The following is a 27,645-nucleotide window of genomic DNA, read 5'->3' as shown; positions in this document are numbered from 1 at the left end:
TAAAAGCTATGTTTTCTTCCTATATTTAGCATGAAGACTCTAATTGTTTCTCTAAAAAAATGTATGAATTAGAACTTCATTGACTTGAAGGAAAATGTTCTCTTTTTTTATGGGGATTTGAATTTTGATGATAGCTTTTTAAAACACATGATAAAAATTTTTTGTCCTATTATTTTTTTGAAAAATACTTCAGAAAATGAAAGACTGTCTAGAAAGAATGCATATTTTTTCCCTATTTATTTTTATGGTTAACTGCTTTTATAGTTTTTTGTATTTGATATTTTTATATCTTTGCTCTCTTTAAAGTGCCTTATCAAATGTATGACTCTTTGCTGTTACTTTTGGAGCTTTGCAGGTTGTTTATATAGTAATTCTAAGGATGTTTGTTTGTTTCCAATGTATCAAATTTAAATGATATGATTGTTTTCATATTATTTGACCTTAGTGACAATGTTCTATTTTGTTGTGTCTTACGTTGCTTTTTTGGTGGTTTGTGTCATGTGTCAACAGTTAAGCCAACTAATTCTCTGCTGTATATAACTTCTGAACATCTTTGATATGACCTCTTAGTTTTTTGTAAATATGGAGATGTGTACAGAACTATATTCTAAAGCCCCTGTATAATGGGGCTATGAAAGGGGACAGATGGATGGGCAAAGAATACTTTTGTTTAGCATGTTAGATCATAGTTCTTGATTAATTTTTTAGTATGATTTCTATACCAAAGTGATGCATATTTCAGAATTAGAAAAATATTTTTCGTATATCCTGACATTACAATTTTTAAAATGTGCAAAAATAAACTTATTAAAAGCAAATCTTATTTTCATTTCTTTGTGTTCATTATTTTAAAACTTTTTATTGACATATTTTAAATATATGGGAAAGGTGAATGATTTAACAAACACCCAGGTATTCCTGCCATGCAGATTTAATAAATATTAGCATTTGGCTGTATTTTCTTCAGATATACACATATGAATGTAAATGTTAGATACATTTGAAGCTTGCTTTCTTACCTCTTGAATCCTATCCCCTCTCTCCCTAGAGGTAACTGTTATCCTAGAGGTGGATATTCTAGTTTGTGTTTTATATTTTTAATACATATGTATTCAAAGCACTACAAAATATGTATGTGGTAGCCAGCCTCCAGATGGCACCAGTGATGTCCTGCCTCCTGGTCTTCATGCCCCTGTATAGTGCTGACTTGTGTAACAACCAGGATATTGAGGAAATGCACTGTGTGATTTCTGAGGCCATTTCTTGCTCATTTTTCTATTTTGTCTTTTCCTTGTCAGTCTGTAGATGTTACATATTTTGAATACTAATGATCTGTTAGGAATGTTTCAACTATTTTTTGTAGTCTGGTTTGTCTTTGTTTTATTTACATGATGTGCACTGTATGTGTTAATAAACTTGCTTGTTTTTCTCTTGTTAATCTGTCTTTTGTTACAGAGGTCTTTCCCAATGATGAACTTATGAGAGTTAAGGAGAAATATTTCCCTGAAAATTTTAACATTAAAAATAATGTGTTTGGTTTAAAAAATTCTGGGCACAAAATATGTGCCAGGCACTCTGTTAGGAGCTTTATAAACATTTCATGTAACGATGAAAATCGTCTCTTTGAGGAAAGTGATATTATTACTGTTTACAGAATAGAAAACAGAGGTAATAGAATAGAAAACTGAGATAAAATAATTTGCCTGTAAGTCTCTGACACCAAAATTGGTATACTATACCATATCTAACCACCTAGCTTTTAGACTTATTTAAGTTTCTGAATTTATTTACTCTCCTCATCTGTGATGGTTAATTTTACGTGTCAACTTGACTGGGCCACAGGTGCCCAGATATTTGTTCAAACATTATTCTGGATTTTTCAGTAAGGATGTATTTGGATGAGATGAATGTTTGAATCAGTACACTGAATAAAGCAGATTTCCCTGCATAATTCAGGTCATCCTCATCCTATCAGTTAAAGGCCTGAATAGAACAAAAGGCTGACCCTCCCCTAAGCCAGGGGAAATTCTGGCTTTTAACATCAGCTTTTCCTGTGATAGCTTTTGAACTGGGACATTGGCTTTTCCTGGTCCTAGAGTAAGCATGCCAGCCTTTGGACTCAAACTGGGACATCAGCTCTGCAGATTTTTATACCTGCCAGCCTCCATAATCACATGAGAATTCCTTATAATCTCTTTATATATATGTGTATTTATATATATGTGTGTGTGTATATATATATATATATATATATTTCTATGGCGAACCCAGAGTAATACACCATCCCAAAATAGAATATTAGTGCTAGTAACTGTATAACATTCAATTTTTTTTCCCTGAGATATTTTTTTAAAAATGTCTAAGAACCGATAAAGATCACCTGAACAAATTAGAATTGGAGGTACAGAGACTTGTTGGAAGACTATTGCAAATATCCCAATGAGACATGATGTTGACCCAAACTCTAAGGAATTGGGAATTGGGATGAGGAGGAGTGCATGGATTTATGTGTATGGGGTAGCATCCAGCCATAGAAGTGGATAAGATTGCCATACTCTGTAAACAAGAAAAAGGCTTAAAACAATGAGAGTGAATGAGGCTTCCAGTGAAAAATTTTCTTGAAAAGAGGAGCAACTTAGTAAAAATCAAATTTGTGGTTTTCTGAGGTCTCTTACCTAGAGTGGGTCAGTCCATCTTATTCAAGTATCAATTCAGGCCGGGCGTGGTGGCTCACGCATGTAATCCTAGCCCTCTGGGAGGCCAAGGTGGGTGGATCGCTCGAGGTCAGGAGTTCGAGACCAGCCTGAGCCAGACCCCCCCTCTCTACTAAAAATGGAAATAAATTATATGAACAACTAAAAAAAAAAAAAATATATATATATGGAAAAAATTAGCCGGGCATGGTGGCGCATGCCTGTAGTCCCAGCTACTCAGGAGGCTGAGGCAGTAGGATCGCTTAAGCCCAGGAGTTTGAGGTTGCTGTGAGCTAGGCTGACGCCAGGGCACTCACTCTAGCCTAGGCAACAAAGTGAGACTCTGTCTCAAAAAAAAAAAAAAAAAAAAAAAAGGATCAATTCACTTACTATTTAGAGTGTCAAGTAAAACACATGACTTCACGATTCCAGCTGCATATTCCCCCTTCACCTTTGTTCTTTGCCTTCAACTTTATCCATGTCTAAATTGCTTTGATTTGGCCAGACATTACTTGGGAGAGATTACATATTAGCATGATGAATTGGTAGTTCTTAAACTAAAAATGCTAGAAAATGAAAGTTGAGATTTTCCTGATATATAGTTTAAATTTTAGAACTTTGTCTTGCTTGATTTAGAGGATTGATTTGACCTAGAGCATGGTCCATGCATTTTAGACCAAAGTTATATTTCTAAGAGAGAAAACCTTGACACAAATCTGGGTTAATTTAGTGCTTTTTGTGTGCTTTCTATGGAAGCCAGTAGGAACTAGTACAAGTTATATACTACGTGGGTAATGACTCATCAAATTAAATTAAATAGAAGTTACTCTATTTGAAGAGGTGGAAGGGTGGAAGAGTGAGTGGATTGAGTAGACAAGAAGCCAAATGGCCTCTAGAAAATAATTTAAAATATTTTAAATGCTAAGGAAGTTTCAGATGTATATTTTGTAAATTTACTGCATTTCTAAGACCCTTTAACAGGTTAGAAACATGATTTTTGTAGGATTAAATTTTCTGTCCCATTTTCATAATTAATGCTTTTATTCTTTTTTAGATATTCTTTTTAAGAAGAATATTTTCCTATTTCATTACTTAGTAATAAGACTTCTAAATAATAAATAGCTCTAAAATAATTATTATAAAAGAATTTAAAATGTTTCCATTTTATAAGTTTTTTATTGTTTATTTTTTGTAGGCTAATTTAAAATTTTTTGCATCCTATTTATTGCAATAAAAATGCAAGTAGTTATATTATTGAATATTATAAGAACCATAATTTTCTATTATGTTCTGAGTTTTATTGAATATATACCAGATTCTTCATATAGAAAACTTATTGGGATCATTCCAAGTAAGAACAGAAAGAACCCAAAAGAATCATGTTTTTAATAGAATTAAATTTCAGGTAATTTATTTTAGAAATAAGTCTATACAATTATATCCTCAGTAAATGCATTATGTTTTTGATTCCAGTATTTTCATGTTACAAACATTTCTGATGTTTAAAACTACCTGAAAACATTTTTTTTCCTGTTTAAAGTTTTCAAATTACGAAAGGAAAAAAATACCAATAGACCAGAGAACAACTAGTTAAAAAATTACTGTCTCATGTACTAGCTGTGCCAACAGAAGGTAAAGCCATCTCTTGATGCCAACTATTTTCTCCTCAGAGTGAAACAGATACACACAGACCTTTCCTTCCTGAGTCAGTGCATTCTAGCTCTTCCTTCTTTCTTTTTCCTTTTAACTGGTTTATTGAGATATTTGACATACCATAAAATTCACCCATCTAAAGTGTACAATTCAATGGCTTTTAGTATAATCATAAAGTTATTTATCCACTAACACAATTTTAGAACATTTTTCTTTAGCCCAGGAAGATACCCTGCACTTCGTAGCCATCACCCTTTCAACCCCTTACCCCCTAATAATCTCTTAATTTACTTTCTGTTTCTATGAATTTGCTTATTCTAGATATTCCATTTAAGTGGAATCATACAGTATTTGTCCTTTCATATCTGGCTTATATTACCTTCTTCATGTTGTAGCATTATCAGAATTTCATTCCTTTTAATGCTGAATGATATTTCATTGTATGTGTATATGCCACACTTGTTTAACGATTCATCAATTGATGGGCACTTAATTTGTTTTCATCTTTTGGCCACTGTGAATAATGCTGCAATGAAAATTTGCATACAAGTATCTGCCTTGTTTTCAATTCTTTCGGGTTTGTATCTAGGAGAGAAATTGCTGGGTCATATGGTAATTCTATTTTTAATCTTTTGAGAAACTGCTGAACTTTTTTACAGCAGCTGAACCCTTTTACATTCCCACAAGCAATGTCCAAGGGCTTCAATTTCTACATCTTCTCTCCAACACATGCTATTTTCTGATTTTTTTTTAAATAATAGCTCTTCTAGTTGATATGAAGTGTTATCTCATTGTGGTTTTAATTTGCATTTCTCCGATGATGTTAATTATCTTTTCATGTGCTTATAGGCTATTTGTATATCTTCTCTGAAGAAATGTCAATTCAAGTCCTTTGCCCATTTTTTTATTATTTTGTTGTTGTTGTTGGGTCATAAGAGTTTTTTATATATTTTGGATATTAAGCATTTCTCCAATATATGATCTGGAAATATTTTCTTCCGTTTTTCTAGGTTGTCTTTCTCACTTTCTTGATAATGTCCTTTGATGCACAAATGTTTTTAATTTCGTGGAAGTCTAATTTATCTATTTTTTTTCTTTTGTTCCTCATGCTTTTGTTGCCATATCCAAGAATCCATTGCCAAATCCTAGGTCTTGAAGATTTACCCGTTTTCTTCTAAGAGTTTTACAGTTTTAGCGTTTATCCTTGGGTTGTTAACTCATTTTAATTTTTGTATATGGCATGAAGTAGGAGTCCAACTTTATTCTTTTGCATGTGAATATCCAATTGTCCCAGCATTTTTTGTTGAAAAGACTCTTCTTTATTCATTTGGTTGTCTTGGCACCCTTGTTGAAAAACAATTAACTGAATACATGAGAATTTATATTTTGATTCTCAATTCTGTTTCATTCATCAAAATGTTTTTCCTCATTCTGGCTTTTCCGATTCATTTCTTTGCCATACTCCTACTCTCCTATTCCAATCCCAAATGAGGATGCTCATTTAAAGCAAAAAGAAAGTTGAGCAGGAGGTAACAAAGAAATATTATTTTTGAGTTTATAGCAAAGCATCTTGTTTTCATAGTCATAAATGTTATATTGCCTCTCAAGTGTATGGAGACTTAAAGAGAGATAAGATGGATTCTTAAAACAGAATATCTATATTTTGCAAGCAATCAGACATTTTCTTAAACTTGTATTTAAAAGTGCCTATGATTCTTATGTTTGCTAATATGCATGACAGACAAAGCTCTAGTTTAAACTAGGAGCTGCAGATGGATTTTGTATAGTCTTTTGTAATTAAACACAATCTACAGATTAAAAAGGTTCTGTACAGTCTACTTCCAGGAATTTACCACTGTGCTATGTGCAGAGTGGGTATTCTATAAACACATGTTAGAAGAATGAATCTCTCTGAAGTAGACTTCTCTTAATTTCCTATGCAAAATATGCACTAATATATACACATTATCAATATAATTACTTCCTTTCATATGAGCATTAGTAACTTTTATTTTTCCCCATTTCCTTGTAAGCTAATTTATCTTAGCCATTATTATAAATTATTAATATCATGGTATTCATTTCATACCAGTAAATCTCTCTTAAAGTACCCCACAGTACATACTCTGTGAAGAAATGGGTTTCAGAATCAGTTATGAGTAGGAATTAAGTCTAGTTGATTGAGAAATTAGAGACATTTCACAAGGGTCTGTGAAAACAGCCGGCTTCATTAATGCAGGTGACATCTCCTGCAGTGGCCACATTTCTACCCAGATGAATGATGGAGCATATGTTTTCTGACTTCCTTTGCTGTGAATAGATCTTCTTTGTCTGTAGTTATACCAAAGCTGGTGGATCATTTCTTTGAATGGTCTTGTGGTCAGAGTATAGAGAATTGGGTTCAAAGCACTGTTGATAGGAAGAATAAAAATCACTACCCAAGAGGTTATGGTACCTGGAAGATAAAAATGAAGTAGTTTTAGTGTTTATAGATGTCTACAAGGTAAAGAAAGCTACTTTCCTTGTTTCTTCCACCCCAACTCCCTTTTGAGTCATAATTTTTTTCCTTTTATGTCACATAATTCAATACCAAGTCTATATGTGTTTCTAGCATGTTTTTCCAGAGTGCCAGTGTGTGGGGAGTGCTGGTGCTGCAAAAGAACAGGGTTCTTTGCTAATGAGTTTTTCTTGAATACGTCAACAAGAGTATTCCATTAGGTAGAAATATTTCCATAAAGTGATTGCACATTGTTATGATTGCATTTTGGGAAAAATAATATTGTAAAGTATTTAAATTATAGCTTTTCAAATGTTATAATTACTAGATAGTACATATAGTATTTCTCAGAATATGTAGAATTACCTTTAATAGATTTCTGCTGTTTGATTTTAAAAATAGATAGGCATTTTTGGGCTTTTGACCAGATATTTATTTCAGCAAAAACATCTTTGGCTAAACCTACCTTAAAAATCACCCTAGTATATATGCAACTACCCAGTACTCAAGTTTTTATTATAATTTAAATGATGTTATCATTACTCTTTTTGTTATTCATAAAATGTAAGATACTATCATGATCATCCATGGGATAGACCAAAATTAAAATTGTGTATGTATAAATTTTAAAGATGTGAATATATATACTGCACTACATATAAAATTAACAGGATGTTTTTAAGTCTGGCTTATTTAACTTAGAATCGTATTTTCAAGGTTCACCTATATTGTAGCATTTGTCAGAATTTCCTTCCTTTATGAAGCTGAATAATATTATTCATTGTGTGTATATAATGTATTTTATTTATGCATTTATCCATCTGTGGACACTTGTGTCACTTCTACCTTTTAGACATTGTCAATAATGCTGCTATGAATGTAAGAGTACAAATATCTGCTTGAGGCCCTGCTTTCAATTCTTTTGGCTATTTTTCCAGAAGGTGTATTGTCAAATTGTATGGTAATTCTATGTCTAATTCTTTGAGGAACTGCCATATTGTTTTCCACAACAGCTGTACCATCTTACCTCCCTACCAGCAGTGTATAAGGGTCCCACTTTCTCCAAATCTTCACCAAAACTTATTTTCTTTTTCCCCTTCAAATAATGGTCACTCTAATGAATGTGATGCACATTATTTTTAATACCAAAAGTGTTTGTTTCTATTTCTCTCTCATACTCTGGGATAATGTTCTCTAAATTGCTTGTATTTCAGGAAGAAAAATGTTTAAATTCTTAAAAAAATGAAGTAATTATAATTGTTTTGGCCTCTTTTCCTTTCTGGTCATCTTAAACATGTGATTATCAGAATTTCAACACTGGGTAATTTGTTTCGGTCATTCGTTATTCTTTTGTTCTAATAATAATTGTGTCATTAGGCATTTATGGAAAAAATGAAACAGTTTCTTCCCACTAAACATTATTGATGAGCAGAGCCTAAAGTACATATAACCCTGACATATAATTCTTGAAATTGGTTAATGTTGAGGATCTTAATTGTCTTTCTTAGAAGAACACTGCACAAATAGATTTATTATTTCTTTATGGAAAAAAAATTGTACCTGGTATTTCTACTTGAAGCAGTGAAAGAAATTTTAGCACAAAAATGGGTATCCAGCATAATGCATCAGTAAATACAATAAAGAAAAAACGTTTGGCAAGTATCATTTCTTTTTTAACTTGATTTGGTATTTCAGTTGCTCTTATGGTGCTTTTATGAACACTGTAAAACATGCTTCCATAAGAAAAAACTATGATGATAAATGCCGCCAAGTTAATACCTATTTAGAACACAAGGAATATTATTAGTGTATATGAACATTTGTTTCAAAACATATAAATAAAACATATCCTTAGGTACCATTATTAAAGATACAAAGAACATAGCATGCATTTTTTGTTCTTCATAAAGAATTACTAAGGTGCACAAAAATAATGAATTTTTTTGAGTTGAAGTATTGTTGAATGAAGAATGATGAAATGCTTAATTTTAAAATGGCATATTAAAATTAAATGATAGTAATTCAATAAATATTTGGGGCTTTAAACTTTCTAGTATTAGTGGTTTTGTTTTTTTCAAAATGGAATTACTTTGCACTGTGCTTTGAGAATGTTTTTACATTGCTGGTTTGGAACAGTTGTATGTATACTCTTAAGCTAAAGATGTGTGTGGCTACACACAAGAATTTGAAAAGATAATAAATATCATGATGTCTATATTATAAAGGCAAAGAGCCAATTTATATTTTGCTTAGTATTTTTAGGGTGAATACATGAAATACAAGTGGTTAGTGCTTTTGATTAGGCTGTGTTGGGTTGGAATTTATATGATAAAGGTATAATTTTAGGGAAAAATCTCTTTTGGGGATTCTGATAGAATTCACCCCTACCCTTACTAAGAAGAACTGATTAGAAGATCTGAAATAACAATTTCTGAGCATGAGAAGGCATAATGAGTTTCATATTGTGAGTTATTCCAGCATTTGAATGAAAGGGCTTGTACTATAGAGTTTCTTACCAAGAAAAATTGCCACTGAATAAATCTGGGCTCCAATACTTTCTGTAACTTCTGAATGAAGAGGGAAACATACTCCATTGGTGCCATAGTAGTTTCTGAAAAATTCTTTATTACTCAGCGGAATGAAAGCCACTATAAACCCAGTAATCCAAATGAGAATCAGAACTGTAATTGTTCTGCATTTTCCAGGTCTCAAACATCTAAAAGGATACACAATGCAGATGTATTTTTCCAATGTCAGAAATGTTAGAAGTAAAACTGATACTTCTGTGGACAGAATGGCCAAAGACCCCACGAGCTGACAATGAATACTCTCCATCCACAGCTGTGCGTGCTTATTGTATTCTCCGCGAAATTTTAGGTCAAAGGCTCCAATCACAAATAAATATATTCCCATTAGGCAGTCGGCACCTAGGGGGGTCAGAAAGTTTCACAAATTTAGAAAAATAAATAGGTATAATGGAATTATCAATAAACAATATTTTTAGTATTAGGAAAAAATAGCCAAGTTTTTTCTACCTTGGGAAGAGGTAATTTTTATTCTCCTAAGAATGTATTTATGGATGAGGACCTATTCATCAACTCTGCTCTCACAGCACTCTCTACAGTTAACTGTGAAATTATTTCTTTGTTTTCCTTTAAAATGCAAGTCTCAAAGTGTGGAGATATTGTCTATTTTGTTCTCCACTCTAGACCCATTCCCAAAAAGTATTAAATAAGTGAATAAAATGCAATTATGTTGAGCATTCAATTAGAGACCTAGATGAGGATCCCACTATTTGGTTCAGTGCCTCCACTGAGATTGTTCCAGCTCAATAAGCTAAGAACATCACCCAAAATCTCAGAGAAAGTAATTCAGAAGTTCCTGTGATACAGTAATGACTATGAATTTTGAAGCCTATAATTTAGAAGATATGAATAATTATGAACTGCTTTGCAGTCAGTACAATTTTGAGGGGCTTAAATGACTCACCAGAGCTGGTCTAAGCAAAATTGTTTTGTCTGCTTCTCTCTTTCTATTTTTACATCTTTCTCCATCTCTTTTTAGGCTCTCCTAAAAAGGTATCACATTAGCTCTCAATGTGATACCTTACTTCGCATATTTGCTTTTTAAACTAACATTACATATCAGAAATGAGGTGAGGTTTTTTTTGAGTGTGCAAGTATTCCACACCAAGTCCCTAAAATCACTGTATGAACTATAAGGTTGACCCTAATACTTTAACCCTGAAGTTATATTCTAGCCTTCACCAGGGAAATTGAATTTACCCAAAATTTTGTAACTAACAATACAATTTATGAGTTCTATTTATTTTGTAACTTGCAGTGGGAAAAAAAATTAGACAGACTTTGAAAAGGGTGAGGGTAGTATATGAGACAGCATACATAAAAAAGTGGAATATAGAGTGGATTGATGCTCACTTGTTTGAGGCAGTATAGAATTCTAGGCCACTTGACCCAGACTACAAGCATCCTGAAGACTGGTTTCTTGCTTATTTCTTTTGTAGCCCCTATTTAACATAATACTTTGCAATCACATTTCAACAACTTTTTAAAAATTAATTAATACTATCTGAAAGCATTTTCTTATTTACGTATTTCAGGTTATGAGTGGAAAAGATTCCAGTGTCTTAGAAACCAGAAAAACAACTAGCTATTAAGTCAATATCTATGAACTGGACATGCAAATAAAAAAGTAAATACAGCTCTGCATGTAAAAATGTGACCATAGAAGTTTGCAATTTTATTTGTAGTAAAAGATTTTAGATGCTTTAACAAAATATTGTGCCTTCAGAGCCACTATATGAGAGTAAACTAATGAATGAGAGCTTCATTAATCTGTGTAATGTAATAGAATTTTCTTGTTTTAAAAAATTATTTCTTTCTTATTGCTAAAGTAGTTCTATTTTCATCATAGAAAATATAAAAACAACATACAAGCGAAAAGGAGAAAAATTTTAAATCCCATAGTTCTACCACTCACAGAATTTATTTTCTAATAGCACTGCTTTTTTTTGTATTTCAAAACTATAATTTCTCTTTAACCAGGAAATACTCACAGCAGAGAGAAATGATTGACATGGCATGCAGCTTGTTCTCAGACCTGATATAAGGTCGCATACAAATGACAAAAATGTTTCCAAAGCAGGTAACTGCAGATACAACCCACACAAATACTCTCTGAATGATGCTTGCCAAGAGATTCTCCAGAGATGAAATTCCATCCGTGTTTGGTTTACAGCTGCGAACGTGTGGTGCATATCCACAATACTGAAATTTCTTAAAATATCTGGTGTACAAAGAGAAGATAAAATAAGATTTTAAATTTAATTCAGTGTCACCATACATTAATATTGGTTGTCTACATTATCTCTGTAGAAAGAAAATGCTTTAATAGGAGACTCAGAGGAATGTAAAACAATAGGAATTCTGAAACTTTAAATATCAATTTAATTCTCATTAACTTGATTGCACTGTAAAAGAATGTCTGGGTGAAAATAACAAATAGGCATAATGAATACACAAGTGTTAGACATGTATCAGAATACAAACTGTTAGCATGTGATCAACAAAATGAACCTATCCAGACAAACTTTTTTTTTTTTTATTTATTTTTTTTGAGACAGAGTCTCACTCTCTTGCCTGGGCTAGAGTGCTGTGGCGTCAGCCTAGTTCACAGCAACCTCAAACTCCTGGGCTCAAGCGATCCTCCTGCCTCAGCCTCGCAGGTAGCTGGGACTACAGGCATGCGCCACCATGCCCAGCTAATTTTTTCTATTTTTAGTTGTTTGGCTAATTTCTTTCTATTTTTAGTAGAGACGGGGTCTCGCTCTTGCTCTGGCTGGTCTTGAACTCCTGAGCTCAAGTGATCCTCCCTCCCTGGCCTCCCAGAGAGCTAGGATTACAGGTGTGAGCCACCACACCCGGCCCAGAGAAACTTTCACTGGATTTTCAAAGTCTAGCCAATGTAAATGCACGTTACATAACTCCTATTGGTGCCGCAACTTTTCTTGACTTTGAACCCTCAGGAGAAGAGTTAAATGTTTTCTCCTCTGTGCTGTTAGGACTTTTCTGTTATAGCGGTTACATTGTTATTTGTGACTACTTGCTAACATGCCTACTAGATTTTGATACATAATAAAGGGTACAGTAAATATTTGCTGAGTGAATTCTTTCATCAACAGAGAGCCCTCTCTTATTGATAAAGATATCACCCCGATAATATTAATAAATAATTACTACTATGTCACCACCAACACCAATAGCATTTATTGAGCATTTTCTAGATATCAGGAATAAATTCTCAAATGAACTCCATGAGGAAGGTATATTAGCATTACCATAGGAGATGAATTTTTAGTGGAGGCAAATTACTTGCCAGGAAATTTTCTAGAAAATGAAAAAATTGAGATTCAAATGAGATCTATTTGCCTCCAAAGCCATATGTTCTGGCAAAAAATATAAATGATCTTTATAGTATAAAGAAGTACAGTAATAAAAGATAGAAACTTGATGATTACAACTTGTCCTGTCAAATTCAAGGTCACGTGTTGATATTTCCATCCTGTTATATATCCATTTTCTCTGGGAACTATTAAGAAGAGGAGGGCAGAGCATGAGGAAGGAAAGAGTGTTGATTGCTATTTCACTTTATGTGTCTCAGGCTGAAGTTTTGCTTTTATCAACAGAATTATAAGAGATATTTCTTTGCTGGTTTGGCTGCCTGGCATCCAGTCACCCTTCTGGTAATAGTATCGTGATTTCCTTTGAGGGAATCACTTCTTCACTCTGTGAGAAGTCATGGTGGGACCTTCAGTGGAGGCTCTCCCTTAGTCCACTGTAGGTAAGTGCTCTCAGAAGACCAATTAGACCGTCTCTCCTGGAACTCTGGATCTTACTGAATGAGAGTTGGGTGAATAACTCCAGCAGTACATGGGTAAGACTGCTGTTTAACTCTTGCTGCCACGGTTTCTGACCATTTCAAGTCTGTTCCTTTAGTTGATTCTTAAATTTTGTGAGCCGTATCATTTTCTCCCAATAAATTCTCTTTTGCCTAATTTAGTCAGATTGTTTTATGCATACAAGCAAGCAATCTTTTATATGCATTCTCTCTGAGGAATTACAGAAAACAAAACCAGCGTCCTGTGTTAGACTTAAAATATACGGAAGATTATAGCGTTGATAATGGCTAACAAGACACTTTCTAAATTATTGGAAATTAATTACCATGGCATGGACCATTCTAATACCTGCTATACTATTGTATTCAGGTAAAAAATGTTTCTAAGTAAAAGATGTATTCAAAAGTACAACTAAACACACTATTTGAATAAAAGATTTTTCAACATTTACCATTTCATCTGTGCACGCTTACTCCAATTATGCCCTGACATTGGAGGCAATTTTCATGGGGGGGAGGATTTCTTCTTACCTTCCTTTATTTACAGCAATTATGTATTTATAATTATTTTACATTATATAAATTCCTGCTTCTTCATCAGATAGCACTTGTACCACATGTATACAAATTACTGGCTCATTGGGTAAACATCTATATCTGTGGATAGTACCCAGAGCTGAGAACATCTAGACTGAATGGGTTCTTCCCATACTCATGTTTCCTGATATTCAAGAAATCTCCTCTGAGATTCTACCATACTATGGAAATCCAAAAATCACCCTATCCAATATCAAAGTTTTAAGAGTTGATTATTGTTTAGACATGTCTTAGTCTGTTTGGGCTGCTATAACAAAAATACCATGGACTGAGGGGCTTGAACAACAAACACTTATTTCTCACAGATGCTGAGAAGTCCATGATCAAGGTGCCAGAATAATCAGTGTCTGGGGAAGGCCTGCTTCCTAGGGCACTAATCCCATTCATGAAGGCTCTGCCCTCATCACCTAATCACCTCCCAAAGGCCTAACCTCCTAATACCACTCCAGTTAGGATTTCAATGTATGAATTTTGGGGAAACACAAAAATTCAGTCCATAGCAGTCAAATTAGTAGGAAATACTATTGATTGATGCATTGGGTATGGATGTATTATCACAACATGTGTGAAAACATAAAGATTAAAATCAAGGTGAAGAACAAAAAACCCATCTACTTACATGTGAGAGAGATTCATAAGAGGTCTAAACATCCTTTGCTGGATATTTGAAATTTCAATTCCTTCTAGGCTGCTAAAAATACCAAATTAATAATCAATCAAAAGAATATGTGTTATACATAGTATAATAAAGTGAATTTTTGTGAAGGACAATTTAATAAAGTGTTTTTTGTTAACAGTTATTCTGAATGAAATATTCATAGCCCACCCTAGACACTTCCCTAACTCCTCCTCTTTTTGATTGTGTTATTTATATACATATTATCTTCCCTATTTGACGTTTTTTGGATCCTCACAGATCATGGCACAATGCTTTGTGTGTACTAGATACTCAATAAATATTTGTGGAATAAGTGAACAAGCATTATTCTTTGGACAATATTATAATAGCAGAAGAGTTTTATATCTTTGAAATTTTTCTAATAATTTCTAAGTAATACATTTTTTTTCTAATGAAATGTCATTTTACTGAGGGAACACTTAAATAAACTGAAGCTTGTCTTTTTAAGGCAATTCATAGACCTTAACAGAATTTTTGTCTTTTTATTTCGTGGTGTAAGTAATGATTTATATAATCTAGAATATTTCATATTGGGGTAAAGATGCCTGTAACAAATTCTTAAATGCCCAGTGCTAATGGAGTAATGAATATGCACACATGCATTTAGAGGGTCAAAGCAAATAATTCAATATAAGCTCCTGGTGTCTAATAGAAAAATATAAAATGATTTATCATTATTTAATTTTTACTTTATAAATATGTAAGGCAATATAATAGCTGTCTGTTATAGCCCAGCAAGCACTCATATTATTTGTTTTTGTGGCACTTAACTCCTGGAAATATATAGCTTTATATCCTGGAAATAAAGCTTATGATTTGAAAGATTCTATAAAAATATACATAACTAGTATTTCAATAACAATTTAATGATAAAACTATTGCCATATGTGAATACTTACAGAGACTTGAGTGTGACAAGATAATCAAATTGGTTTGCTTCAATTTTCTGGATTGGGTTATAGGAAAGATTCCTGTTTTTTAAAAAAAAGCAGCAAAAAGTCATTTCTGAAAATTACTTGAGTAATATCTGTTGATTTTGTGTTACTTTTAAATATTAAAAAACATATAGTACAACTTAAAATGGATTAAAGGCTTAAACTGTAGAACTATAAAACTAGTAGAAGAAGAAAACGGGAAAAGCTTCATGACATGGGTTTGGGCAATGATTTTTTAAATATGGCCCCCAAAATATAGGCAACAAGAGTGAAATAGACAAATCCAATTGCATCAAACTAAAAAGCCACTTTAAGGAAACAATCAGCAGAGTGAAGAGACAACCTATGGAGTGGTGGAAAATATTTGCAAACCAAATATCTGATAAGGGATTAACATCCAAAATGTATAAGAAACTCAAACAACTCAGTAAGAAAACAAATAACCTGGTTAAAAATAGGCAAAGGGCCTGAATAGACATTTCTCAAGAGAAGACATGCAAATGGCCAACAGGAATATGAAAAAATGCTCAGCATCACTAATCATCAGAGAAATGCAAATTAAAACCACAAAGAAATATCATCTCACACCTTTTAGGGTGGCTTTTATCAAAAAGATGAAAGATAAATGCTGGTGAGGATGTGAGGAAAAGGTTACCTTTGCACACTGTTGGTGGGAATGTAAATTAGCACATCCATTATGTAAAATAGTATGGAGGTTCCTCAAAAAATTAAAACAGAACCATCACATCATTCAGCAGTCCCACTACTTGGTATATATCCAAAGGAAATGAAATCAGTATGTTGAAGATATATCTGCTGCTGTTCACTGCAGCATTATTCATAATAGGCAAGGTATGGAATCAAACCAAGTGTCCATCAAAGGATGAATGGATAAAGAAAATGTATATATACACAATGAAATACTATTCAGCCTTGAAAAAGAAGGAAATTCTGTCATTTGCAACAACATGGATGAACCTGGAGGACATTATGTTAAGTAAAATAAGTCAGGCACAGAAAGACAAATACTAACTATATGATCTCATTTATATGTGGAATCTAAAAAAGTTGAACTCATAGAAGGAGAGAGTAGAATGGTGGTTACCAGGGGCAGCGAGGCAGGAATTGGGATATGTTTGTCAAAATGTGCAAAATTTCAGTTAGAAAGGGGGAATAAGTTTAAGAAATCTATGGTACAATGTGATGACTATAGCTAATAACAATGTATTATACTCTTGAAAATTGCCAAGAGAGTAGATTTTAAATGTTCTGACCACAAAAAAGGGTAAGTATACGAGGTAATGCCTATATTATTAGCTCAATTTAGCCATTCCACAATGTATATATATATTTCAAACATCATGTTGTACATGATAAATATATATACAACTTTTTGTTTGTCAAATAAAAAGTATAGTAACAGCACTTGGCTCATAAGGTTGATTGTATATTTAAGTGAATTAGTGAGATACAACACATAGAACAACGCCTGGATGGTAGTAAGTACTCCATGATTGTGACAGTGATAGAGTGAGAGCTAATACAACATGTCTATGGAGGTAGAGCTGGTAATAAAGGACTCCCACCAGAGAAGTGGAAGGGTACCCAGAAAGAGCCATACCTATTTCACATTTTGCCTAGGATCAGAAGTGGTTTAAATAAGATGAAGTAAAATAATCTCATTAAGTAAGTCAAAAGTTGAATTAATGAAATCATGCTACATACCTTTGACAATGAATCTTATGTTGAAGAGTGACACGTTGTACTAGTGTTTTGTGAAACATGAAATGAAAAGTAGACTTTAAATGAATTTATTTATTTCTTTTTTAAGAGATGGGGGTCTTGCTATGTTGCCCCAGCATGATTCGAACTCCTGGGCTCGATGGATCCTCCTGCCTCAGCCTCCCAAGTCACTGGGATTATAGGCGTGCGCCTCTTTAAAGGGAATTTAAAGATAAATTTAAAGAGAGAGAACTTCAGAATCTTTGTAAAACAACACTTTGAAACAAGAATCATTGATTAAATGAAACTTTTCAAAAAAAGTTCTCTTTCAAAAAATTTGCTGAATATTAGACTATTAATTAGGTGGGGGATGAAGGGAACTGCTGGGGGAGCCATTGTTAAAGAAAGAAGGAAAGAGAGGAAGAATGGAAATGAAAAATGAATTGTATGAAAGAAATGAAGTGGACTCAATAAAGTAGAAATAGAAAAAAACGACTTCACATAAAAAAGGACCTAAGCCTGAGCAAGGGCAAAACCCCGTCTCTACTAAAAATATAAAAAATTAGCCAGACATGGAGATGCACACCTGTAGTCCCAGCTATCTGGGAGGCTGAGGCAGGAGGATCAGTTGAACCCAGGAGTGTGAAGTTGTAGTGAGCAATGATGATGCCACTGCACTGTAGCTGGGGTGATGGAGTGAGACTCTGTCTCAAAAAAAAAAGACATATGTGGACATATATGGAATCTACAATTAATATACTCAATAGTGAAAGACCAAAAGATTTCCTCTAAGATCAAAAACAAGACAAGGGTACCTCTTTTATCACTTCTATTAAACATAGTATTAGATGTCCTAATCAGAGCAATTAGTCAAGAAAAAGAAATAAAAGGCATCTAAATTAGAAAAGAAAAATTATCTCTGTTTACAGTTGATGTGGTCTTATATGTACACTACCATACAGATTTAACAACAACAAAAATAATCCTGTTAGAACTAATAAACAAATTCAGCAAAGTTGCTGGATACAAAATCAACACACAAGCATCAGTTGAGTTTCTATACACAGTGAACAATCCAAAAAGGAAATTAGGAAAATAATTCCATTTACAATAGCATCAAAAGAATAAAATATTTCAATAAACTTAACCAAGGAGGGGAAAGATATGTACCCTGTAAACTGCAGAATGTTGCTGAAAGAAATTAAACACCAACAAAAGGGAAGATATCCTGTGTTCATGGATCAGAAGACTTAATATTGTTAAGACATCAATATTGCCAAAAATGTTCCACAGATTCAAGGTAATCTCTATCAAAATCTTATTGACATTTTATTCAGAAATATAAAATCCATCCTAAAATTCATATGGAAATCCAAGGGAGTCCAATGGAGATCTTACACTATTTGGTTTCAAAACTTGCTACAAAGCTACAGTAATCAGACAGTATGGTACTGGTATAAAGACAGTCATATAGACTAATAGAATAGAATAAAGAGGCTGGAATAAACCCACACATATATGGTCAAATGATTTTCAACAAGGGTTCCAAGGCCATTCAATGGGGTAAGAACAGTCTTTTCAACATACTGTGTTGGGAAAACTGGACATCCACATGCCGAAGAATGAAGTTAGACCTTTACCTTATACTACGTACATACATTAACTCAAAATGGACTAAATACCTAAATTTAAAAGCTAAAACTATGCAACTCTTAGAAGAAATCATAGGGGAAAATCTTCAGGACATGACATCAATGACATTTGGTACCATTTCTGATATGACATCAAAAGCCATGAGCAACAGAAGAAAAAATAGAAAAACTGGACTAAATCAAAATGAAAAAGTTTTATGCATCAAAGAACAACTGGAAAGACAAGCCATGCAATTGAATAAAATAGTCCCAAATCATATATCTGAAAAGGGGTTAATATCAAGAATATATAAAGAACTCCTACAACTCAACAACTACAATAAAACCAAACAATCAAATTAGAAAATGGACAAAGGACTTGAATAGATTTTTCCTCTAGAAGATATCCAAATGACGAATAAGGACATGAAATAGTACCCAATATCACTAATCATTAGAGAAACGCAAATCAAAACCATAATGTGATACTATTTCACATTCATAGGGTGGATATTATTAAAAAAAAAACCCAGAAAATAACAAATGTTGGGAGGATGTGGAGAAACTGGGACCTGTGTGCATTGCTAGTGGAAGTGTAAAATGGTATAACTCCTATGAAAAACACAATTAAACATAAAATAAAAATAGAATTACAGTACTGTATGATCCAACAATTCTTCTTCTGAGGTTATATAACCCCCCAAATTGAAAGAAAACAGGGACTTGGACAGATATTTGTATACCTATGTTCATAGTAGCATTATTCACAATATCCAAGAGATGAAAGCAACCCAAGAGTCCATTAATGGATGAATGGATAAACATAATGTATTATATACACACAATGAAATATTATTCAGCCCTAAGAAGGAAGGAAATTCTGACTTATGCTACACCATGGGTGAACCTCGAAGACATTATGCTAAGTGAAATAAGCCAGTCACAAAAAGACAAATATCCTATTGTTTCCTTTATATGTGGTACCTAGAGTAGTTGAATTCATAGAGGCTCAAAGTAGAATGGTGATTGCCAGGGGCAAAAGGGAAGGGTGAATGGGGAGTTAGTGTTCAATGGTTACGGAGTTTCAGTTTTGCAAGATGAAAAAATTCCGGAGGTGGCTGGTGATGATGGTTGTATAACAATGTGAATATAGTTAATGCCATTCAACTGTACACTTAAAAATGGCTAATTTTATGTTATGTGTATTTTATCACAACTTAAAAAATAATAAAATAAAGAAATGGAGTAGCAAAATTAATATCAGTCTTACAATTGTGACAGCTCCTTCAGATCCTTAAATACATGCGGTGGAAGATTTTCAATCTTATTACTTCCTAAATCCCTAGAGAAATAATTGCAAACATGTCATATTATTTTCTTAAAACTTTATTCATTGTTCTGAAATTCATTAGGAAATCATTATACAACTTTTCAACAATGTAACTGGTGAGTTATATTAATTACCAGAAGTATAAAAGTTTTAACAAAAGGAGTAAAATGGGAAAATATAAAAATATTTTATCCCATTTTATCACTCCTTTGGAGATAAATACTTGATGGTATTTGATCTGGTTTTAATTGATCCAGTTTTCTAATTCTAATTAATATATGTGTTGTACCCATTCTTCCCTTCCTTCTCTCTCTCTCTCTCTCTTTGTATTAGACGAGGAATATGATTTGGAATCTTAATTTTTTCTTTTGCTTGGGTTTCTTTTGCTTGGGACTATTAAATGGAAGTGTATTATTTCAAGTGCAAGTTTCTTTCACAGCTGATATACACAGGATGTCATAGTCTCCTGGGGCAGGATACTTTTGAGTGTCCTCTCATGCATATGTAGAGGGTCTGCCTAACATGGTATGACCTTGTAGCTTAGTTCTAAGAAGGTTTTAATAGCAGCAGCCCTCATGGTAGCTTTGACAGTGTTAGCTCTCATATTCTTCTATAAAAGATAGTAAGTTTCAATAGGCTTGAATTCTCTAAGGTGATCAAGAGATACTAAGAGAAAGCCTAACCACTTCCCCTATCCATTTCCAAATACTATTAGTTTTCACTGGGATGTGTAGGAGAACAGATGTATTTGTTACATGTGTTGGTTTGCTTATAAGTCAATAGGATTATTTGATTTTGAAGGGCAGGATAATTTTAGATTGAGTTTTCAAAACTAAAAATAAATGGCTACTCTAATCTGATAAATAGTACAAATGTCTTTACTGTAAAGTCAATCCTGAGACTAGGTTTGTTGTTTCAACATTAATGGGTGAAGATAGATTATTTTGAATTGACAACTGAAGAAATTGTTCTAAAATTTCATCCCTTTCATAAAATCCTTCAGTAGCTCATGTTGCCTAGAAGATGAAATCAAAAACATTTAGTGTGACAACAAAGAGCCTTTAAATATCTAATTATCTTGCCTCTTTCTAGTCTTGTTCCCTAACACTTTCTCCTGAAAGTAACTTTCACCATGGCCTGAATACAATTCAGTATTCTAACCTCCATGCTTTTGCATGGATGCTTCCTTCTGCCTGTAATGACATTTTCTTCTTGCCCTCCTGGTGATCTTATGTTCATTCTTCTAGGCTCTACTCAAATGTCATTCCTCTGTGAAATCTTTGATGCCCACAGAGGTTAGGTGTTCTTTCCTCTGTTCTCTCATATACTCCTCTTGCACACTTCTATGAAAGCACATATTACACGTATAGCACATGTGACATTATGGTAAAGCTGCTTCTGTATGTATGTGCTTCCCTTCTGAAGCATGTGAACTCTTTGAGTACCAGAATGACACCTTCTCATCTTGGGCTACCCCAGTGCCTAGCTCAGCTTTGCTATTCTTTCCATGCCCAATTAGACGACTACTAATAGACTGAGTCTATATGCTTCATATTTAGGTAAAATGGGACATAATTCCAGTTCTTTGTATGAGAAGCCTAGTAAAATATTGATCATCTTAATAAGGCAATGTGAAAAACAGATTTAAAGTAATCCCCTAGGATATTACTAAATAAAACTCCAAATATCATGTTTAACAATTTCTGGTGGGAATGTGAGTTTTGGTTATCAGAGTAAATTTTGGAATAGAGTTCTTTTCCTCCCTCCCTCCCTCCTTCCCTCCTTCCCTCCTTCCCTCCCTCCCTCCCTCCCTCCCTCCCTCCTTCCTTCCTTCCTTCCTTCCTTCCTTCCTTCCTTCCTTCCTTCCTTCCTTCCTTCCTTCCTTCCTTCCTTCCTTCCTTCCTTCCTTCCTTCCCTCTCTCTCTCTCTCTCTTTCTTTCTTTCTTTCAGACAGGGTCTCACTCTGTTGTCTGGGCTAGAGTGCAGTGGGGTCATCAGAGCTCACTGCAACCTCAAACTCCTGGGCTTGAGCAATCCTCCTGCCTCAGCCTCCTCCTGAGTAGCTGGGACTACAGGCCCGTGCCACTATGCCTGGCTAATTTTTCTATTTTTTGTAGAGATGGAGTCTTGTTCTTGCTCAGGTTGTTCTCAGACTCCTCCCTCAAGCAATCCTCCCACCTCGACCTCCCAAAGTGCTAGGATTACAGGTGTGAACCACTGCACCCGGCCTGGCATGTAGTTCTTACAGCATGAATCATGTAATGGGATATAGTGTTGGTCTAGATCCTAAGTGACATGTGAAAGTGCCATTTTTTAAGATTCAGTTTAGGAAAGTTGAGCTCAACACAATTGGTCTCAAGGTCCATTTCTGAATGAGCTCAGAAAACACCTTATCAACTAGAGTAGTTGACTTTAAAAGCTCAAATTAAATCAAGAATGTGGCAAAGATTTCCTGTCACTAGAACTACTGAAGTCCTGTGTGGCAAGTGAATCCTGACTGTTCTCATTAGCTCTGTCAGTGTGATTGAGCCTGGAGAGGCACAGAGTGTACTCCAACCAGCTTTCTAAAGGACAGTTTAGATCCAGACTCATACATTGAAAACCATCACCTCTTAGAAAACATGCCATTTGTCCTTGTAAATTTGATTTTTCAGGCAAGTGTTTAATGAGATTAGACAGCCTTTAGGCAGGACTAATTATTGGCCTGGGTGACTCTTTCTGCAGCTTTTGTTGTTCTGTCTTTTTTCTCTGAAGCTGGATTAGCACGTTATGGACTAAGATGTTTGTGTTCCATGTTCATTGCTGGTTACTGATACATAAAATCTGCACCTGACAGCTGCCATGAAGGTTAGTTACGATTTGGAGAAACTATACTCTGATATTCAGGTAGTGATTTCAAGTGAGATAAAACAAGAAAAAGTATGGCTCCCTTGACTAACTTGTATTCTAATGGCTAAATAATAGCTTTGGATCACCTAGATGCACCTCTCCCTACTATTGGGAATAATTTCCTATGTGCTGATGATTTGGTTCAATTGCCATACACCAGGAGTTTTTACAACAAATGATAGGTTCTAATTACCTATTGAGATTTTTCTGTACATTTGGTAAATGACTGCTACTGTCTACCACAAAATGTTTCAGGCTAATCACTACAAAAAAAATGTTGGGTTTTCAATGGCTTGTTCATTGATGTTTTGGAGCAGAATGCAGGATTGTTTCTGAGAAATGTTCCTGCTCATGGCATATGTATTCTTTCTGCCAGTGCTCAGGTAAAGTGTCCAGGTGTTATGTTTATAACATTCTAGTTATATTCTTTAATTTATATGGGAAAGTTTTAATAAATCAATTTTCTGCACAGCTAATTGTCAAAACATATAGATCTGTCCACACTCCATATTCTTTCCAGAAAATTGATACTAAAAAATAAAAAATTGTCTGAAGGATATGCACTTCATACATTGTTCTGCATCTATTTTGTTCTGACAATCGACTACAATGTGCTTGGATCACAAGGTTTTGGTTCATCATAGAATTGTTTTAATGCTTATTGGAATTAAGTCCTTGATATTAAAAAAAGGGACATTATAAAAACAACTGTTTTAACATATCTCTCTTCCATTATTACAGGTAGGGATATTATCCACAGCAGTGTCTAATTTCCTTACAGATCTAAGATTATCCTTCTCTTTCAAAATCAGCAAAGTGATATCTTTTAATCTTATGGTCTCTGAGTCCTAACACTTTAGGGTCCTTAAAGACAAATTTGCTGTCCCACTCTAGCAGTGGAACAGAGTGGCATAGGATGAATTTAATTTAGTAATTTTGCACTGGCTTAATTCTTTCCCTACAGCTCTGTTTCCTTTACTTTCTTCAAATACTTATTTTATATTTTATTTTATGTATATTTTTTGTCAGCTATCTGAATTCCTTGTGATGCAAGGGATATATATAAATAAATAATGCTTGGAAAGAGGAGACAATATTTCTTAAATGTATAAGGCCATATATGTACACCAAATATGAAATAAAACAGTAGAAAAAAATTCTTAACAATATATGTTCAGTCAAACTTACAATTCATCTAGTTTCTGGAGAGGAGTAAATGTATTTTCATTTAAGTGATTAATTTTGTTTTTCCTCATTACCCTGAAAGTATAAAGAAAAACATGTTGTAACTTCTTGAGGTCACTGGTACATGAATTATTAACAGCCTGCAAAAACAAATATAATGAATAGATAGTACATTTTCACATCAAGATATTTTGAAGTAGTATGATAAATTATTCAATTTGATTTTAATCTTAAATTTCCCAAATCTTTTAATGATGATAATAATGTCTAATTCAAAATTTTCAGTGAAATATGGAAGAGCTTTGCAAGAGAAATAGTGGAAACCTTAACTCTTCAGAATACAGGCTGAATATCTTGCAACCAAGAGCATAAGGAGCTGTTTTAGGCTCATCTTGTCATTCTGTGTATCATGTCTGTTAAACAAAGTACTCCACACACCATAGCACTGATACTCATTTGGTGGCTGATGTGATTTAGGGTGGAGCTGCCTAAGGAAGTGTGATTTTAGCTGGACTAATTCAGAAGAATCTCTCTAGTTTGGGATGCTGAATCAGACTAACTCTTGACAGTTCATTTCTGTACTGATACCATGTGTTATCAGCTAGCATAAAAGATCAACTCATAGAAAAGTTTCAAAGCGTTTCCAAGTCTTTAAACATTGTGCAACATGTGCAACATGCCTTCAAGTTGGCCTTGTCCTATCCTTAAGTATTCATTTCCTCCCTGCACTCCAAATCATTATCACCTTTCCCCAGTATGCTGGGACCGTAAAAGCACAACACCTGCCAAGAAGCGAGCCACAAATGATTTCTTCATAAAGAGTTTTCCTTAAAAATAAATACAAGTAGAATAGAAAAGAAATTCTAAGTTTTTCAGATATCTATTTGGTCTGTGTCCTTTAAGCGCAATTTGGTTTCCTTTGGGCAATTTGTATGAACTATTTTGCATTTTTGATAGAAAGCACCCTGCAGCTGAAGATTGCTGAACTCACTCAGCAGAGAGTTCAAACTGGAACTCATCAGAATGGGGGCATAATTGAAGGAAATATACTCTTGTATCAGGGGTAGCTATTACACTGCTTATACACAGGGGTCCTAAGTACTCTAGGATAATGGTATTCAAACTTTTCCATAGCGACACAGAGTAAAAAATTTATTTTATGTTGCGGCATAAAATACACACACACACTCACAACCCAAGACCTGTGAAACAATAAACTTATTATCAGCATTGCACTCTGATATAATCTATTCAATTCAATTCTATTCTATTCTATTTCATTTAAAAATGCTGGTCAAGGCATACTAAATTGATTGTGCTACATTGCTTTCATCACCTACTTGTGTGTTGCAACTCACAGTTTGAAAAATGTTCTAGAAAAATAAGCTGTGAATTGGAGAGTTGGATTTTTATATTGAAGGAAGCCCGAACATCCTTTACTTTCACAAAAAAGGCAATGTGAATTTAAAATAATCCAGAGAGGCACAAGGAGAAATTACACTCAATAACATTCTAAGGTTTATCCTGGTGTCCATAATTATATCCTCAGGGGTGTGAGTATTCTGCAGTATTTTTTAAAATTTTGATTGTAACTAACTTTGGTTTTGACAGTGATAAAGAAAAACTTAATTTTTGCAGTAACAATTTGCAAAGGGTAAATATTTTAATAGTCTAAGACTTCAGTTTAGTGTTTCTCAAGCTGCAATACAAGGACAGATTCTTGGTGTTCTATGATAATTTTTTTGCCATTAAAATTGGTCTGTGTATTACCTAACTTTGAGAAAAACACATCTTAGATAATACAATGCCATTTTGATGATTCATGTATGTTTAAATCTGTGGTCACCCTGTTTTTTGGAGGCTCAGATAGAAGCATAAATCTGTGATTACCCTTGGTTTGAACTTCATGTACTTCAGTGTCAACAAACTTCAAGTAGAGAGTGGACATTTGTCATGACTACTATGCATATTTCTGTTAGTTTCTGTCCACATAAATGATTCATTTTGTTTGTAAGGAGACACAATATTACTTAAAAAGCATAAAATATTACTTACAAAACAGTTAAATTACTGCAGGAAATAAAAGTCAAATTTCTTAAATTATGGATATGGTTGCCTTCAAAGTCCCTGGAACATAAAGATAAAACATGATAAAGCTAAATTTTAATCACAGGCAGAAATAAATTGGCTGAGAATTATTTACCTTCTAATAAAATATGTGTTCTTTACATATTGTTTATTCCACATAAACTCTCACTTGTAGCCACTTATATAACAACTGAAATTATACATATGTATGTATATTTACTGTTTTTTCCTATGTTAATAAAAATGTTTTGAGTTGCATCTGTATCATGTGTTCAAATAGGCATGTATAATATATTATTCTGAGAAACCGAAGAGAATGAGAAGTCAAATTGAAAACGCTTGTTACGTAAACAATTTATTAACAGATATCTAATACTGAACCATATTAAATATTTGCCCTGAGTTACCAATGGCATTTCCCTAAGTGATGTCATCCTAGTCTGCTATAGGCTGCCTAAGAGTCTATTATGGCTGCAGGAGCTGCTGCTACGTCCCTAGCATACTCACTCCCCAGAAGAAAATTCTCAATAATCTTTTACTCCTGGAAACACTCGTTTGCTTTTTCATATCGTCACAAAGGCCAGCACAGTCCTGGGATAACAGGCTGCCCTTGGCTGTCCATTCTCAATTCCGGGGGCTGCATATGTGTAGATCCTCCCAGAGCACCCTTGCTGTCTGACGGGGTGTTACCATAAGGAGTCTGATCTGAGTATCAAAACTCATCAGAAATTTTATGTTTTATTGTGTATTCTTTACGGTTATCATGAAGTTATTCTTTTATTGATCCTTTTTGTTTTTTTTGAGACAGGGTCTCCTTCTGTCTCCCCAGCTAGGGTGCAGTGGTATCATCACAGCTCACTGCAACCTCAAACTCCTGGGCTCAAGCGATCCTCCTGCCTCAGCCTCCCAAGTGGCTGGGACTACAGGTGTGTGCCACCACATCCAGCTAATTTCTTTATTTTTTGTAGACATGGGGTCTTGCTATTGACCAAGCTGGGTCTTCTTTTATCTTATAAATAGATATATGGTGAAAGTTTGTAGAGCAGGACAGAATGTTGGCTGAGGTTTAGGCATAGACTTTCAAAAGTAAAAGCTGGCCCTAAAATCTACTCAGTCTATCCCAACACGCGGTTTACTGGTCACCACATATGATAACATACAGCTATTCAGGAATAACTGCGACTAAAACATATGAGCAGAAGTGTGATAAAGCTACTAAAATCTACAAAGGAAACATGGGCAACATTATAGAAGTACCTATATTCTGCTGGCTGGGCTGCATGTGGGATAGTCAGTTTTATTTCAGGCCCTGCATTAAAAAGAGATGTC

General features: G+C 34.0%; 1 protein-coding gene across 3 annotated transcripts in view; it reads right to left on the bottom strand.

Annotated features, from left to right (window-relative positions):
* Nucleotides 1–6,004: 6,004 nt before the first annotated feature.
* RXFP1 (relaxin family peptide receptor 1) overlaps nucleotides 6,005–27,645 on the bottom strand; it is an 88,770-nt gene continuing 67,129 nt past the window's right edge. The window contains exons 10-18 of one of the 3 annotated variants that reach the window (XM_045550683.1): nucleotides 26,284–26,355; nucleotides 24,232–24,303; nucleotides 20,095–20,166; nucleotides 15,436–15,507; nucleotides 14,477–14,548; nucleotides 11,420–11,649; nucleotides 9,360–9,770; nucleotides 8,404–8,622; nucleotides 6,005–6,801 (exon numbers count right to left, since the gene is read on the bottom strand). In XM_045550683.1, the coding sequence (XP_045406639.1) occupies nucleotides 6,500–6,801; nucleotides 8,404–8,622; nucleotides 9,360–9,770; nucleotides 11,420–11,649; nucleotides 14,477–14,548; nucleotides 15,436–15,507; nucleotides 20,095–20,166; nucleotides 24,232–24,303; nucleotides 26,284–26,355 (1,522 nt within the window). In that variant the 3' untranslated portion in view covers nucleotides 6,005–6,499. The remainder of the gene's footprint in view (nucleotides 6,802–8,403; nucleotides 8,623–9,359; nucleotides 9,771–11,419; nucleotides 11,650–14,476; nucleotides 14,549–15,435; nucleotides 15,508–20,094; nucleotides 20,167–24,231; nucleotides 24,304–26,283; nucleotides 26,356–27,645) is intronic. The other 2 variants (XM_045550685.1, XM_045550686.1) reach the window with 2 other exon arrangements.

This window comes from Lemur catta, chromosome 5, assembly GCF_020740605.2.
Source record: "Lemur catta isolate mLemCat1 chromosome 5, mLemCat1.pri, whole genome shotgun sequence".
NCBI lineage: Eukaryota > Metazoa > Chordata > Mammalia > Primates > Lemuridae > Lemur > Lemur catta.
Note: the sequence above shows the minus strand (reverse complement) of the source record. Positions and strands in the feature narration are given on the sequence as shown.